The sequence below is a fragment of the Leptosomus discolor genome, chromosome 17 (genome assembly GCF_034619465.1).
Source record: "Leptosomus discolor isolate bLepDis1 chromosome 17, bLepDis1.hap2, whole genome shotgun sequence".
NCBI classification, from domain to species: Eukaryota; Metazoa; Chordata; class Aves; order Leptosomiformes; family Leptosomidae; genus Leptosomus; species Leptosomus discolor.
The window spans coordinates 8,129,939-8,145,832 of NC_141407.1; the positions used below are offsets into that span (position 1 = coordinate 8,129,939).

At 43.8% G+C, this 15,894-nt stretch overlaps 1 protein-coding gene across 1 annotated transcript in view; it reads left to right on the forward strand.

Moving 5' to 3' along the window:
* EYA2 (EYA transcriptional coactivator and phosphatase 2) overlaps positions 1-15,325 on the forward strand; it is a 58,436-nt gene extending 43,111 nt beyond the window's left edge. The window contains exons 10-15 of the mRNA XM_086474606.1: positions 6,069-6,127; positions 8,039-8,199; positions 9,212-9,326; positions 10,527-10,648; positions 11,158-11,258; positions 15,245-15,325. Coding sequence (XP_086330732.1) covers positions 6,069-6,127; positions 8,039-8,199; positions 9,212-9,326; positions 10,527-10,648; positions 11,158-11,258; positions 15,245-15,325 — 639 coding nt within the window. The remainder of the gene's footprint in view (positions 1-6,068; positions 6,128-8,038; positions 8,200-9,211; positions 9,327-10,526; positions 10,649-11,157; positions 11,259-15,244) is intronic.
* The last annotated feature ends 569 nt before the right edge of the window (positions 15,326-15,894 follow it).

Sequence of the window (15,894 nt, forward strand, 5' to 3'; positions counted from 1 at the left end):
CTGTACAGCACTGATGAAAATTTGTTCACGTTTGCAATCAGTAGAAATAGTCTGAATGAGTCACGTACAAAGTGAGTTAAGATGGGGTTTGTGCTGTGGGCACCTTGGAGTCAGAATACTGCTTGGAGGTGTTTGGAGGAAAAAAATCCTGCATCCCTGGGCAGAATTCTGTGGTCTTTTTCTTCACTTGAAAAGGGAAGAATTTATTTCTGTGCCAGATGAAATGAGAGAACTTTTTCTGTGCCTGATGAGTTCAGCAAGAACTCCTGGTTCCATCACTGCTTACTTGCGCTGTGGTCCTCTGCATTACAGGAGGTACAACCTTTCTTGCCACCTGTCTCCTTACAGTCTGGGGTTTCACTTGCTGAGAATTTTCATTTCCGTTAGAAGAGAAATAGCGGGTAGCACCTGAACTGGCAGATTTTTCCTCTTTCAGCTTTTTTTTTCAAAGAGGGAGTTGGTGATGAGGGTATGGAAAGCACAAAGTGAAAAAATCCTTCTCTTAGAGAAAGAAAAAAAAAAAAGAGCACTGCTGTTCGGGAGTCCAGGCGCTATATAAATAGTGGTAATATTTAATACACAACCAGCACTTTCCACCCGTTGGATCTCAACGTGTAATGTGACAAAGCTCCATGTTCTCTACAAAGCCACCCTCCAGAAACCCTCTGCCTATTTAGAGTTTTGCAAGACTATAATATAATAATGAGTTGGCAACTCATTTTAAAACAAGTTTTCTTCTTGCTTCACTTACTGCTCTAAAACATGAAATGAAGTAGCAAATTGTCTGGCCTCAGTCAAATTCTGCACATTTATCAGTCAGTAACAGCTTTGGCTGCTAGAAGCAGAGTCTTTAGGTCAGTTTTGTCTCGCGTGGCCTCTCAAGTTCTTCACTGCAGCAGAGCAAAGTTTTTAATTATAAAAAGTTAGTATGTTGTGTTTCTTTTGTGGTTTCTAGACATTGAGGAAGCAAGAGCTAAACAAAAATCCCTTGTATATGGGACTCTCATTCCTGGAGGACTATGTAACTGAGTAAGAACTAGTCCAGTGAAGAGCAAAAGTTTAGCGGTGTGTCTCCAAATAGAAATCACAACCTTCTGCAAAATACCTGGGCTCCATCTCCAACACAGGAAGAGAGCCAGGTGCTACAGGACACATCTGTTCAGCAAAATATTAAGGAAGGTTGTCCCTAAGTAGTTTAGGCTACAAAGATGATAAACAAAAATGTTTATGTTAATACTGCTATTTTGTTGCTGCATGAGAAAAGAGAAGCGATTTTTGCTGATATCCTAGGCTATCTTAGCAGCTTACCTGCTTTTACTAAGAAATGGAGAAACACAAAGTTGGCAGCTGAATGAGTGAGTCGATACAGCCTTAATGGACTTGCCAGAGGGTGTAAAGGGACATAGGCAACTCAAGGTGCTGCTGGACCTGGGTGGCTCAAAACCATGAAAAACATTAAAAACTTTTGAAAACAAGAGGTGTTGCAGCTAGCCAGAGCAGAAACAAGCAAAGAGATAGCATTGTGAGACATTTTAGGTGCAGCACGATGATAAAAACACTAAGCATTCTAAATGATGATGCATGGCCCAGGTAGCTGGAAAAAGAAGAGCATTTTCTACTGAAAAATTGCAGTTTTCTGTTTTCACACGTGTTTGATAAGTGAAATAAACCAAAGGTTTTTTTCAAACCCAAAACCAAACCAAGGTGCTTTGGTTTTAGCTGAGCCTTTTCAATGAAAAAAATGAGGCATGAGGGAGAAATCAAGAGAAGTAAATGTTATTTACAAAATTCCACTTTCCAAAAAAAGCCATTTCAGTTTGGAAGAATTTGCAAGAATGGTCTCATCCATCTCTGCCTGTTAACCACCCTACTCCTTCATTTAGGATGATAAATAAAAGTCATGTTTGAGTATTCACAAAGGGATATATAAGGATTATATGTCACCAAGTTCTAGGCTTAAAAAATTGCAGTGAATTATATTCTTAAACAAGAAATTGGTAAAAAACAAGTACAGAAGCTGGTTCTGTTCTAGACCCACAAGCATTACCATATACATTAGCACCATCATGTGGTGTAACACTGGCCTGTACAAGGCAAAATAAGCTAAAACTGCACAGGGCCAAGACCATTTATTCTATGTAGGAACAGGGTGAAAGAAGCTGTAACTGAGAAAGCAGTTAGACAGTTGCACTGTTGGAGATCAAAGCGAGAGGACTCGTACTAGGTAGTGCTAAACGTAGCAAAACTTTTCTCTGGCACGGATCTATAGGCAAGTTCAGGCATTTGGGGGGGGGCGTGCAGACTGAACCAAACAGAGCATGGCTGGCCTCTGTTCTTCCAGCGGAAGCAGGGGGAGAAGTGGAGGAAATAAAACCCATCCGGTTGGACAAGGAAATCAGTTGTTACCTTGCTTTAAGCACAGGGGAATGGATTATTTTGACGGCTTCAGTTTTCAGTGCTGTGCAGAGCAGAAGGTGCTGCCAGGGTGTAAAGCCCTTTTGAAGCTTTCCAAGAAAGTGCCTGATGAAGATGAAACATTTGTCTATAGATGCAGCAAGGTTCGCACAGCCCTTAGGAGCATTTGTGTGATCCTCCTTAGTCTGGTGAGGATGTGATTTCACATCATAGCAAAAAACGCTTCAAAGTCTGAGTGAGAAGCCTGAACTGGAATACTCCCTTTTTCTATAAAAATTTGATTCTGTTGTTAGCCAGGGCTTTGTCTGTTTTCAGAGTTTACCCAGAAGGGATTCAGGCAGCTGTTTCTTGGATGCATTGTCTGGATGCATTTTTCCTGCCATGCTTGGGAGTGGGAATCCTCTATGTGTGAAAAAGCAAACCAGCAGATCCATTCAGACAACCTCCTTCAACCCATCCTCTCTTAGTGCTGCAGCCCAGCAGAGAGGCCAGTTTCCCTTTTGATTCACCCCAAACTTCAGGCTGGTTGTATGGAAGGAGGCTGATCCCTGGTCCCCAGGGCAGGTGGGTGACTGGAGAAGCCTTAGATCTAGACTCCTACCAAACACTTTGGTCTTTTTACAGAAAGGGAATCTCTGTCAGCAAGTTAACTCTTAAGCTGTGCAACTTAGAAGCTGGGCCTTTTTTCCAGCTGATTCAGGGTGGGAGGGAGGTCAATGCTTGTTGAAGCATAGCTTAGGGGTGTGCCTGCTGTGTAGCAAAGAATCAAGGCACCAAACCTCAAAAAGGGCAGCCAGTGTGTTGGGCTTGCAGGGCATGCAGTGACACAAGCATTGCCCCGTTCTGGGGATTTTTAGCCACATAACCCAGGCAAGCAAGGCCTGTGTTTGCTGAGCCCTACGTTGAAATCATACAAGTGTGGTTTTGCCACGCTAATTTGTCCACTCATGTAGCGCATGCCTGTCGACCGCATCTCTGCTTGCAGTTGCAACAGCACAGGCAGACTAAATCGCTGTGGCCTGCAAGTATAGACCATGCAAGTTGTTGTGTACAAGGGGTTCTGATCACACTGCAGAATGTATTTGCAAATATTCACTTGAAAAGAGGTATTCTTACTCTCTGTTCCCCTTTTGGGAAATCAGGGAGAAAAGGACTTGCCCAAGGTGACAGATCACAGGGAAGTTAAAATATGACCTCTGGGCTTTCCAGGGTTATGCTTTTTCTCCCAGTGCAGTGCTGGCTAAAGAATAGTACCTTCCACCCCCAGTCCCTCTGGAGATACTGTTTTCTAGCACTCTGAAAACAGGTATTAAGGACAGGAGGACTGTCAAGGGGATGAGGAATTAACAAACAAGGAGATTAGTGTGTTTACAAGTTACTGCCTTTCAGAGCCATCCCTGGAGGTTTTGTGTTCTGGGAATTCTTAACCCCTCACCTAATGAGGGGTGCAAGCTCGACTCATCAACGAATCGACGAGATGTTTAAAAATCTCCTAACACAGTCCTGATACACAAATAGATGGTGTTTGTAAGTTGTTTTCATATATACACGAGACGTACCTTGAGAGCATTCAGAGGGAGCGTAAGTGGTAGCAGAAGGAGCTTCTTCATGCGTCCTCGGGAACAGCTTGTGTTTCACAAGGAGGCAGCAGAGGCTTTCTCCAAGCCTGCAGTACCATTCAAAGCTGCATTAGCTCAGGCTCCTTTAAATGTGGGTACAGGGGTCTGGTCCCACCTGGAGGCAGGTTGTTTAGAACAGACTGACCTAGAGAGATCACAACAGTAAGAACAGTTCAGTGCCCAGAGTTGCGAGGGTTGACTGAGATCCTGTGCGTTTGACTCTGTTACAGGCTGTACGTGCCACACATCGTATTTTAAAAAGTCAGCAGGTGTGGAAACTGGGGTGAGTCCCCATTGCAGACTTCCGTTTGAACAATCTGGACCTTCTTTTCAGCAGCCCAGATATCCAGACTTGATTCCCTGCTCACTAAGATTTCAAGGAAATTCTGCGAGAATGAAAGATTAGTCTCGTAACCAAGTAGTAAAACATGGTCCACATTCTTGCTTTAACCAGCTTCCCTGTGTTTCACCCAGTAACACGATAGGCTCAGCCGGCGGACTATGAGGTAGCGTCTCACCAAGTGTCATGGTATTTTATTAAGTTAGAAATGTGATAGCTACTGTTGTCACACTTCAGTGTACAGAACAATTCATTCACAAATGAGAAAAACAGATCCCTCCACGAATACCTTTCCCCTGACTTAATGCCCTGCATCATACAACTGGAGTGGGCTGCATCAATATTATCCCAGCATGGCTCACAACAGCTATTGGGAAGGGGGCTTAAAAAATGATGGGGGTGGAGGAGAGAGACAGAGGTACCGGCAGAAATCTGCTATTCAGCCACTTGGCTCCAATTATATACAGAAATATTCACCCCAGTGAATAGGTTGATAAGAGGACTGATGAGATAAAATTGTGTGTCTTTTTGAGAATTATCTAAAATAATTGCTTTAGAAAATGTCGTGATTATGGACAAGAACTATCTGTGACATTTTGCCATTGATAGCAAGTTTGATTACTTGTTTGGGGATTTGTTTCTTTTTTTGAAAGTGGCTATTTTGAAGTAATTCGTAGAACTCCTAATTGTGTCAGGAAGGGAAGACAAATTCTGTGGTTTACAGAATACTGAAGTGGTGAAGAATAAGTGTAGCTCAGTTGGCTTCTGACTTGAGAGTCCTGTTGTACCAAGTGCTTTCACCTCTGTTGAAAAATCAATCAGAACAAAAGATAGTGTTCATCAGCTTGTTCTTAACTGCAAGGGTCATGGAGAAAGGAGATTTAAGGTGGTGGGAGAAGCTTCCTGATTTTTTTCTTTCTAGTCTTAATGCTAAGACTAGGAAAGAAACCAAAGAAATAACATTTCTCAAATTTTTGAGGCAGGTCCTCCACCATTCAAACAATGAAGAATTTTGGAAGATAAGATCTAGAGTACATACTTCATGCAGGCTGAGCTCCAAGTATATATTCTGCTTAAATTTCTGTGCATAGATTTCCTCATTACTGCCACACATTATTCTTAAACTCTGGCTATGGAAGGGTGCCACCTTCAGTGCTTCAGCCCAGCTTCCCTGCACATCAAAGGAAGCTCAGCCCCCTTAACAAGCTGGGAAAACACCGACAGGACAGGTGTCTCTGGAAATGTCTTTGGGACAGATCTTCTTGCTTTGTAATTTTGTGGCCATACACCTCCTGTCCACAGCACTATTCTCACAGGGGCAAAGGCTGCCAAATCTCTGCCTTATCATGCATACAGGGTTTAAAACCCACATTTTTCCTGGCTAAAACACAAGCATCTCTCCCTCCTGTCTGCATAGGAAGGAGTTTCGCTTACTGTATTATTCCAGAGCTGTTGTGCCCTTAGATAACAGCAGATCTCACACATATACACTCTATCTATTCGTATTGTATGCAAGTTCTATATGATACTTGTTCCTAACAATTAACTGGCTAGACTGTGCCACACAATATTAGCAATATGTAATGATTTATCTCCTTAATATTACCCTTAAAGTAGTTTTTCATTACATTCTTTCAGAATTTTTTTCAAAGCATTTACTTACTGCTGTATTTTTTTTTTTCATACATTCTCAGGACTGTGACCAGATCCACATAGATGATGTATCATCAGATGATAATGGTCAAGATCTAAGGTACGGGATCTCCAGGCTGGAAGCTGCAGGTCAGGTAGTCCCCAGCTGTTTGAAAATAGCAGGAGGCTGGTGGGTGATGTGAAATAGCATTCTCAGCCATGCGCCCTCTCCCCTCCCTGGCTCCATGCTGTCTGCATTGGTTAAGCACGCAGAAGCACAGAGTCCCCTTTCTCACATTAATATGCCTGTGCCTGCTGTCAAGCCCTGACTATACCAAGCTTTGAACCATTCTGGGAAATACACCTAAAATTAGGTTGAACTCTGGTCAGACTACACGGTTTTCACATGTGATTTGGCCAGCCAGTTGGCACAGGTGTGGCCAAAATGCTTCAAAACCAGATTGAAAGGTTTCCCACTGTCCAATCTGTAAGAGGCGGGCTTAGTAATGAGGATTGTGGACCTTGCCAGGCCAGAGCCTTGTCACTGGTAGAAACTTGAACCAAAACTGCACCGAACATTATTGTTATCTCCATAAGTTATCACGTACATAAAAACTACTTCTGTACAGTTACAGCGTTGCCTGCAGGGTCATGGGGCTTGGCACAAGAATGAAGTGTGCAGAGCCCATGCAGAGCTTTATAATTTGTGTGTTGTGGCTGATTATGATGATGCAGAAACAGCACAGAAAACAACAAAGTCGTTTAGGGAAGAGACTTTTGCAGAGAACACTTGGAAGATTTTTTTGTTGTAACTGAAATGCCAGTTTGTGCTTTGCAGTGCGTGGAAATGGCACGTGTGTATTTGGATCCTCTCACACCCGTGGCCTGTAAGCGGGAGAGTTCATGCATTGATTAAAACATTAATTTTGGGTTTATCTCAATCAGTGCACTTACTCAGTGAACAAAAAATCTGTATGCTAACAGCGTGTCTTGAATCCTGTGAAAAGCCCCTGCCTGAGTCATTTTCAATTGTTTCAAAAATACTTCTCGGCTGCTTGTGGCTTATCTATGTGGGAAATGAAGCTGAACTGACTGAAGTATGCTAAGCATGTTGAACTCCTATCTGGATACTCTAATACAGAAATAAAGTGGCATCAGAGCTTTCTAGAAGGAGAAATTACTGTGCAGTAAATCAGGATGTGACTATACAAGCACTGGCTGCTCCCCCAGTGAGGTGTCAGAAGCACTATAAGCTGAGCTAACCCCAGGCTGCAGCTGAGAAGCAACTTTTTTTTTTTTTAAAGCTGTGTTATCTTTTAACTGGAACAGTTCCCTGATCTGATTCACCTCAGTGCTGAAGAAATGTTTGTTCTGGTACAAAGAAAGGGACATCGAGGAGGGCTGAAGACAGAAACAAATGCTGGTAGAAGTCAGGATTGCTTACTTCAGAGAAACTGCCTGTTTAAGGTGTTTGGGGAACTGTCACTTGCCCCCAGTTCACTGTGGTGATTACTCTAGAGCTGCTTTGAAATATTACCTCAGTTTAAAAAAAAAAACAAACAAACCAAATCTATGCGTTGCAGGCAGTTAAGGCTCCCTTAGTTAATTTCTCCATTTCTTTTCTTGATGTAAAGTATGTTCAGAGCCTGTTTAGCAATATAACCCAGCGGTCAGAAAGGTACACCAGAATTTCCTCCTTTAGAATTTGAGTATTTCTGCAGCTACCTTAGCAGCCAGGATGAGAAGCAGGTGAGGCATTTCAGTGACCTGAGGACGGTCAGGTATTTTGTAGTCCAGAGAGAGAACCTCAGAATTGGCAGGGAGTGCTGAGTAACCTGCGTGGTGTTTACAGTAAACATCTTTTAAATCCATGCTAGTAACCATGCTAGAGGTGAACTCCAGTTCTGTGTGTTCTGTGTATATCTCTGCTGCCACTTGTCTCCACGTTTCTTTCCAATTGTTTCCACTCCCTGCTGGCACTACACAGACTGTAATTGTACTGACCTCTCCCCTTCCCTCCTCCCTTTCCCAGCACATACAACTTCTCCGCGGATGGCTTTCACAGTTCAACTGCCAGTGCAAATCTGTGTCTGGGCTCGGGTGTTCATGGAGGAGTTGACTGGATGAGGAAATTAGCATTCCGCTACCGTCGGGTGAAAGAGATATACAACACCTACAAAAACAATGTAGGGGGTGAGTGTCTATGACCAGGCACAAGTGTGCCTTTCATCTTCCCAAATACTTCTGACCCTGCTAGGGACATCTGTGGCAGAGGTGTAGAGAGCATCAGGGTAAGAAAACTTCACAGTGAGCCAAGCAAGTGTTTCAGCAGTCATCCTTAAATAAGGTTCTGCACAGGAGTTGCAGGAGTTATGCTGAAATACCTGGTTTAGTGGTTTGAGAAGGACTCAAGTCCAAGTGCAGGGCTTTATTTTGTCATTTCTTTGGCAGGAAAGCCACCTTCTCCAGTTCTCCAAAACGTTTAGTAAGCAAGCAAATGGTTCAAAACTAAATACGTTTTTTTTTCTACAGAACACATGGCTGATCTCTGTCTGAAGGCATTCTTGTATCATAACTATTTGTTTTTAGCTCCCCCAGAACAATACCACCAGATATCAGGATGCCCTGGGTTCCTTGATATGCTTCCAGACAGTTCTTCCAATAGGCTGCTCTGCTTCTCTGTTAGAACATCAGTGCCAGGACTCTGACTAGAAAGAGAAAGAAGCAAAACTCAGAGTATCACCACAACCTTTTTTTTTTTTTTTTGCTTGGAGGAACAGAATACCCACATGTACTGGAAATGGTGCATAGCTTTTCAGGAGAAACAAAACCATCATGGCTTCAAATGTCCCTCAGCTCAGGCCACTACCCACTCTACAGAGATGTTTCATCCTCTTGCTTACTTCCCACGCAGTCTTCACGCTGACTCCAAGAGGGGTGTTTTAATGAGGTCCTGCAGCGTGCAGGTGACTGATACCGTTCCGCCGGAGAGGAAGGAAGCTGAGCTGCAGTAGCGTAGGGGTGTGCCTCAAGGCCTTGGAGTGACGTGGCAGTGGGCAAAGGGAAGCAGCTTGCACCAGGGCCAAGAGAAGGGCAGTGGGAGAGACAGGGTTCAGGACACAGACGGCAGCCCTTTGGCATTCTGCGTACAAAGCCGTGCGACTCCCTTTGTGTGCTTCTGCAAAGATGCTTTCCCTGCTTACAGGTTTAATAGGAGCTCCTAAGAGGGAAACCTGGCTGCAGTTAAGAGCAGAACTTGAAGCGCTGACTGATCTCTGGCTCACACATGCTCTGAAAGCACTGAATTTGATACATTCCCGGTAAGAACAGCTTAAAGAATTGCCTGCAGGCTTGATCCAGGATCTCCTTTGCTTCCCCTTTTTTCCCCCCTCTGAACAAATTGAGACACATTTATAGGACTTTGCTGGCCAAACCCGTGGGAGGCCAGTCTGCACACGTTTGCCAGACTTGTATTATCAAGGGTTGGGGTGAGCTTGAGATGATGAGCTGAGCAAAAGAGAAAACAGTCCTTTTTCTTGCCTTTCCTTGGCTACCTCATCTATGGCACACTTTTCATGTGAGCAGATTTACAAAGCAGTAGGAAAAGGAGAAAAATCACAGAATGTTAGGGGGTGGAAGGGACCTCAAAAGATCACCTAGTCCAACGCCCCTGCCCGAGCAGGAACACCTAGAGCAGATCACACAGGAACGCGTCCAGGCGGGTTTTGAACATCTCCAGAGAAGGAGACTCCACAACCCCCCTGGGCAGCCTGTTCCAGAGCTCTGTCACCCTCACAGTGAAAAAGTTTTTCCTTATGTTAACGTGGAACCTCCTGTGCTCCAGCTTGCACCCACTGCCCCTTGTCTTATCATTTGCCATCACCGAGAAGAGCCCAGGTCCATCCATCCTCCTGACACTCGCCCTTTACGTATTTATAAACATTGATGAGGTCACCCCTCAGTCTCCTCTTCTCCAAGCTGAAGAGACCCAGCTCCCTCAGCCTTTCACCATGAGATGCTCCACCACCTTCATCACCTTTGTGGCTCTGCACTGGACTCTTTCCAGCAGTTCCCCGTCCTTCTTGAATTGAAGGGCCCAGAACTGGACACACTATTCCAGATGGGGTCTCACCAGGGCAGAGTAGGAGGGAGGAGAACTTCTCTCGACCTACTGACCACACCCTTTCTAATACACCCCAGGATGCCACTGGCCTTCTTGGCCACATGTTCACTCAGAGAACCCAGAATAGGTATTACTACATGGTGTTTAAATGCATGCAAAATAGATCCTGCCATGCATGCAGTAAGGCTGCATCCCTGCTACTAGTTTGTTCTGTGTTTTTTTCATTCTACGAAGTCGATAAAAGACATTCCCAGTACTCACATGATCTGCCTCTAGCTGCATAGTCTGCCAATGGCTTGGGAACTTCCAGTTGCAAGAAAGGTTTGCTTCCTACTGTCTTTCAAGTCTAGGGTAAAAGAAACACAGATTGCCACTTCGACTAACTTCTGTTTTCTAGGCCTAACTGTGTGAATGTATTGGTCACCACAACTCAGCTTATACCAGCTCTCGCTAAAGTGCTTCTCTATGGACTGGGCACTGTCTTCCCCATTGAAAACATTTACAGTGCAACAAAAACAGGTAAGAAAGAGCAAACTGGCTTAGGCCTCACCAAAGATAGACTGAAGTTTTGTCCCTAGGTTGGGCACACCAATCCAACCTGATCACAACAAGCAATGTATGAGCTTTATTTTAGCTCCATGTTTACACATCCCTAATTCACATCCCGGCTGCCTACACCTGAGCTAGTACAGACTAAAAAAAAAAAAGAAAATAAAAATCAAAGTCTTCCCAAGTGTTTCTGTGGGGAAGTGAGCCTGAAAAATACCCACCCTGTGGAGCGTCTGCTGCATGTGGGATGTTTAGCTGCACCCAGCTGGGAGGAAGACAGTCGGGGTGGACCTGTTACATACAGAAACACTGCTTGGATCCTCTTACTCTTGCAGAGGGGTCAAGTGTGTGAATGAGCTTTGTGAAGCTGTGTGAGTAATCAAGACTGGTGGGGTTGGCTTGGGGCTTTTTTTGTGTTCTGCTCTTTCTGGTATATGTGATAAGCAAAAGAAAAATGTGTCTTCTCTTCTGTTGCTTAGGGAAAGAGAGCTGTTTTGAAAGAATAATGCAAAGGTTTGGAAGGAAAGCTGTGTACATTGTAATAGGAGATGGTGTTGAAGAGGAACAGGGAGCTAAAAAGGTACAGTGTGTGGATGCCATGCTGGATTCTTCCAAGTGTTCATTTCAATGACCCTTTCTTTACTTAAGGGTTTAATGAAGCTTCCCTCCATTTGAAACGGTTTGCAATTGGTCTCATTTTTTAATATGCAATATACTCAACAACCTTGTGAGACATTTCACACTGTAAATCCCCCCCACCTTGGCAGCTAGGGCAATTTTCCAGGTAGTCGCTTGCCACGTGTTGCAGGAATCATTCCTGCTTAATAAAGATGGCTTTAAACACATGAAAAGGAAAACTCCAGTGTGTGATCTCAGATGATCAAGAAGGGTGAATTTCTGAACTACGCATGTTGCTTTTATAAATTCCAAATTCTTGGAATTAGTTTGAATTACTTATTAGAATGTGTATGTATACATAGATGTATTTGTATTTGTGACTCATCAAGATCATAGGGTGTAATGTCATTGGTGTGAATACCAAAGGGACTAGTACTGGGTTGCTGCCTTTATCTGTGTTTTATGGATTGATGTGATTAGTTTCACAAGCAAAATTAAATTGGGCAGATGTACTGGATACAAAGTAAAACAAACTCTGGAAGCAGTGTGGTCAGGAATAACAAGCTGTTAGTAACATTTCGTGCTTGCTGCAGAGATGTGGCCCGCTGACATGGGTGGCCATAGAAAGAATTAAATGGGCTAACCTGTGCATCCATTTGGGTCTTCCAGTAGTTAGTATCCACTGACGGGGAAACGAGAACTGGAGTTCTAGGGACCAGTTGAAACTTCTGTGGTTTGGATAGACTGTAAGAGGAGAGAAGCTGGAACCCCAGAGCTTGGAAGAGATAAAAGCAAAAATTGAGAAGACCAAAGCTCGTGTTCTGCTTACAGTGATTTGGGGCAGGGGGAGGACGGGAAGGGGCTGGAGATACAGCCAGGAGTACCTTCTGCGTTACATGTGGGGTGTCAGTGTAGGAGTGGTAGAAACATGGAGAGTGACGACTGAAGGCCTGAAGGAAAGCAGTCAGGGACATCAGCCAAGTTGTACAACGTGAGAATTGAGCAGCCAGGGTTTTAATTTCCTCAACTTTAGAACAGAAACCTGCCTGCCTTTATTTGGCCTTACAGGGACAGGAATTCAGTTTGTTAATGGCAGGCTTTATTTGCAAGATGCCTTTGTGCATCCTGGGTCTTGTGCTCCTGATGTGACTGCAGAAACATGATTGAGCTGCATTTGCTTCAGGAGCATCACCCGTGAGCTGAGATGCAGGAACTGACTGCATGAGTTGCATCTTCAGCAAACCAGTTAGTTTTTAGTGGGCACACAGGTGACTGTAGTAGCTCAGTGATGTACGAAATACTACATCACAGGAGCTCAGCTGTACAGCTGAACCTTGTGCTGGAGGACCTGACATCTCACCTTGAATGAAGATCCCACAAAGACTTTCCAAGCAAATTTGAACTCACTGGGTGCACAAACCCAGGAACAAAGGGATCCTGACAAAAAAGGTGATGGGCACATGTTCTGTCCCCAGAATTGTATGTCAGGTCATCTTCAAAGCAGCAGAAACCCTCTTTTTTATAGTGTATTTCCCCTGGCCAGTGGAAGCAACAATACCTGCGCCCACCAGGGAAAAGTAGCTAAATCTGGGGGCAGTTCTCTAGTTCATGAGGGGTTAAGGAGTTGTCAGAGAAGAGTCCAAACTGCATGACTGGGAATGAAGTGATAACAGGCTGCTGCTTTTGACAGCCCAGTGCCATACTTCAAAGGTAGTGGGTCAGTGAACATGACTGCATCAAAGGCTGCAAGGGCTCTGGCTCTATGAAGGAGTGGGGAGGTGTCAGCAATCTTCTGTGCCAGGATTTCAAGAGCCCTCTTGCATGTGTCTCCCAGCCTAAGCAGCTCTCCCATTAGTAGAGCACATTCTTTGCTGGGCTGTCACCTCCTTTGATTGATGACAATCATTAGTCAAGGCTTCTACACACCTAAGCTTTATACAAAAAAAAGGGGGGGGGCGGGGGGGGGGAAGAGCAGGCAGAGCCTTTCACTGTTTTGCCGACAGCGCTGATAATATCTCCATTTTAGTGGGTCGTTTTTCTTCGCCTGTCTGATGAGTGATAAATCTGTAAATGCTGAACAACAGGAGTGGCTGGGAGGCCAAGTTTTCTTCACATTTAAGAAAGAAAAATAGATAATTTAATGTAAGAGGTTTAATAACAACCAGGGGAGGGGGAGGGAGAAGGGAATAATTTTTCCCCTTAAAGTTATTGGCTGAGCAGTGGATTGCAGTCCCTTCAGCTGGCTGTGTTTGCTTGCTGTCTCTACACCCACTGATACAGCCTGAAGGCAACATTTGTTTACTGATGGGCAACATACCAGAGGGAAGCTTGAGTTGTAGTTAAACATTAGAGGAGTGTAAATAGACACTATATAAAATAAACATCTGGAACCACTGGAGGTTTTTTTGCACAGGTAGGTACACTTGGAACATCTCCCTTCATCAGAATCGTCTGTCTGGGAAGTGTATAGTCTCTTGGTCTAAGCTATGTATCCAGAAGCAGTATGTTTACAGTTGAATTATTTTGAGTGATAAAATACTCAGTAATTTTATTCCCATGCTGGAAGGGGAGTAAGCTCTGTCAGTGAAGGCATTCTATGTTTGTTACTGCACGCGTATCACTGACTGTACAGAGACGGGTATTTTGGGAGGAAGCTAAGAAAATCGCAATCCCAAGTGTTGTTGTAAAACCTTAAGTGCAGCAACGAGCTGTGTCTTCGATCTAAAGTAAAACTGTTTCAGAGAAGAAACAAATCCAGCTCAAACATCAGGCTCACCCAAACATGCCAAGATTCACATCTAAAAGCAAGTTCAACTGATCTGAGGTTATCTTTTTGCAAGCAGCCACGGGGATCGTAGCTATGGCGAATGATGGCAGAACTGTGTTGTTCCAGGGATGCTTTCGGAGTATTGTTTGTACCTCACCAGATCAGAGTTTCCACCTCAGGTCCCCTGGGTAATTGAACTGCACTTGTTTCGCAGCACTTAAAAAAGTTGATATTTCGCCCTCTTTCAGATGCAAGTCTTGTTTTCCTAGAGTATATTCACAATTTTCAAGAGATTAGTCAGGATATTGTAAAGAAGATCGAGTAGGTCATGGATAGTTGACCTTTCCAGAGACTGTCCAGCTGCTAAGATTTCATTCGAGTGGAACTGGCTGGTTAGAACTTGGACACTTGTATAAATGACTTAAGATTTATCAGAGTAAATATAAATTGAAAAACAGGGAGGCAGGAGAAGAATATAAAGTAGTCCTCAAAACCAGGAATTAGGAAAGGTTTTTGGGGACGGGCTGTCTTAGACGCCTATCGCACCTTTCTCTGAGGCAGCAGTGCTACCCCAAATGAACAGTTGCTCTGAGCAGTGATACCAGTGATTCCAGCATTGCCAGAAAAGGCAGTATGACCTACTGTTCCAGTTAACTTGGAAAGGGAATTGTTAGAAAGCATTTTGACTCTGTCTGGTATTTTATTCTTTTGGTTACATTTTTATAAATTTTAGTAACAGCCTTTTATGTTAGATATCCTTTACTTGTCTGTGAAGCACTAACACAGCTTTCACTAGTGATGTTTGCCTAAAATTGTTTCTAGAAATACTGCAGTTCTAGAAATGTTCCTAATTAATCCATGAAAAAAACCCAAACCAAGAGAGAGAAGTTCAGTAGCCACTACATTCAGAAAGTCCGCTCGCATCCTCCATCATCTCTAAAGCAGGACACTCCTAAATTGTGGAGGATCTGTCTTCTTCTCTGCATAGGGGAAACCTATGAGCAGAGACACTTCCCCCTCCCTTCCTTCCTCTCTAAGAGGGGCCTCCTTACCTGTGACACTGGGACAACCTGGTGGCCCCAGTACAAAGCTCTGTTCCCGAGGGTGCAAACTAAGAAAGTTGTTTTGATCTCAGTATTAAACAAAACCCAAAAAAATACCCTCTTTTGGTTTCACTCTAGCACAACATGCCATTCTGGAGAATCTCTTGTCACGCTGACCTGGAAGCTCTTCGGCACGCCTTGGAACTTGAATATTTGTAGCAGACCCCAACATCTTAGCACTGTGAGGGCTTCACTCAGACTATAACATCGGTTCCACCTATTCCTCAACATTTTCTTAGTAAAAAAAATCCCACAGCAACTGCAGTTTTTCTTTTTTTTGAAGGAGAACCCTTTCAGTGGAATCCTTTAAGAACTTGCAGCCAAAGAACATTGTACCAAGTCCTTCTTCCTTTGGACAGAGGAAAAGCCTTCAGATAACTCGCTGGGGATCCTGCAGTTGCGCGGTTTAGCTGGATGCAGAGAGCTGTAACTGCCTTTTTGCCATCGACGACAAACACCAGAAGTCTTGGGTCTACTTGTCAGTTTTGTTGGTTTTGAAAGGGGAAGAGGACAGAGTAAGGAGTCTCTGCACAGTCCATCACATCACATGGGACCTTCTGCAAATAAGAGTGAAAATGTTGATTTTTTTTTTTTTTTTTTGTATTTTTTTAATTTATGAACTAATCTCATTACTCTGGTATTAAGCTCTGTACCTGTGTTTTTAATCTGTTTTTTTGGGGTGGGTGGGTGGGGAAAGTCTTACCACTCTAAATTAATATTTCATTTCT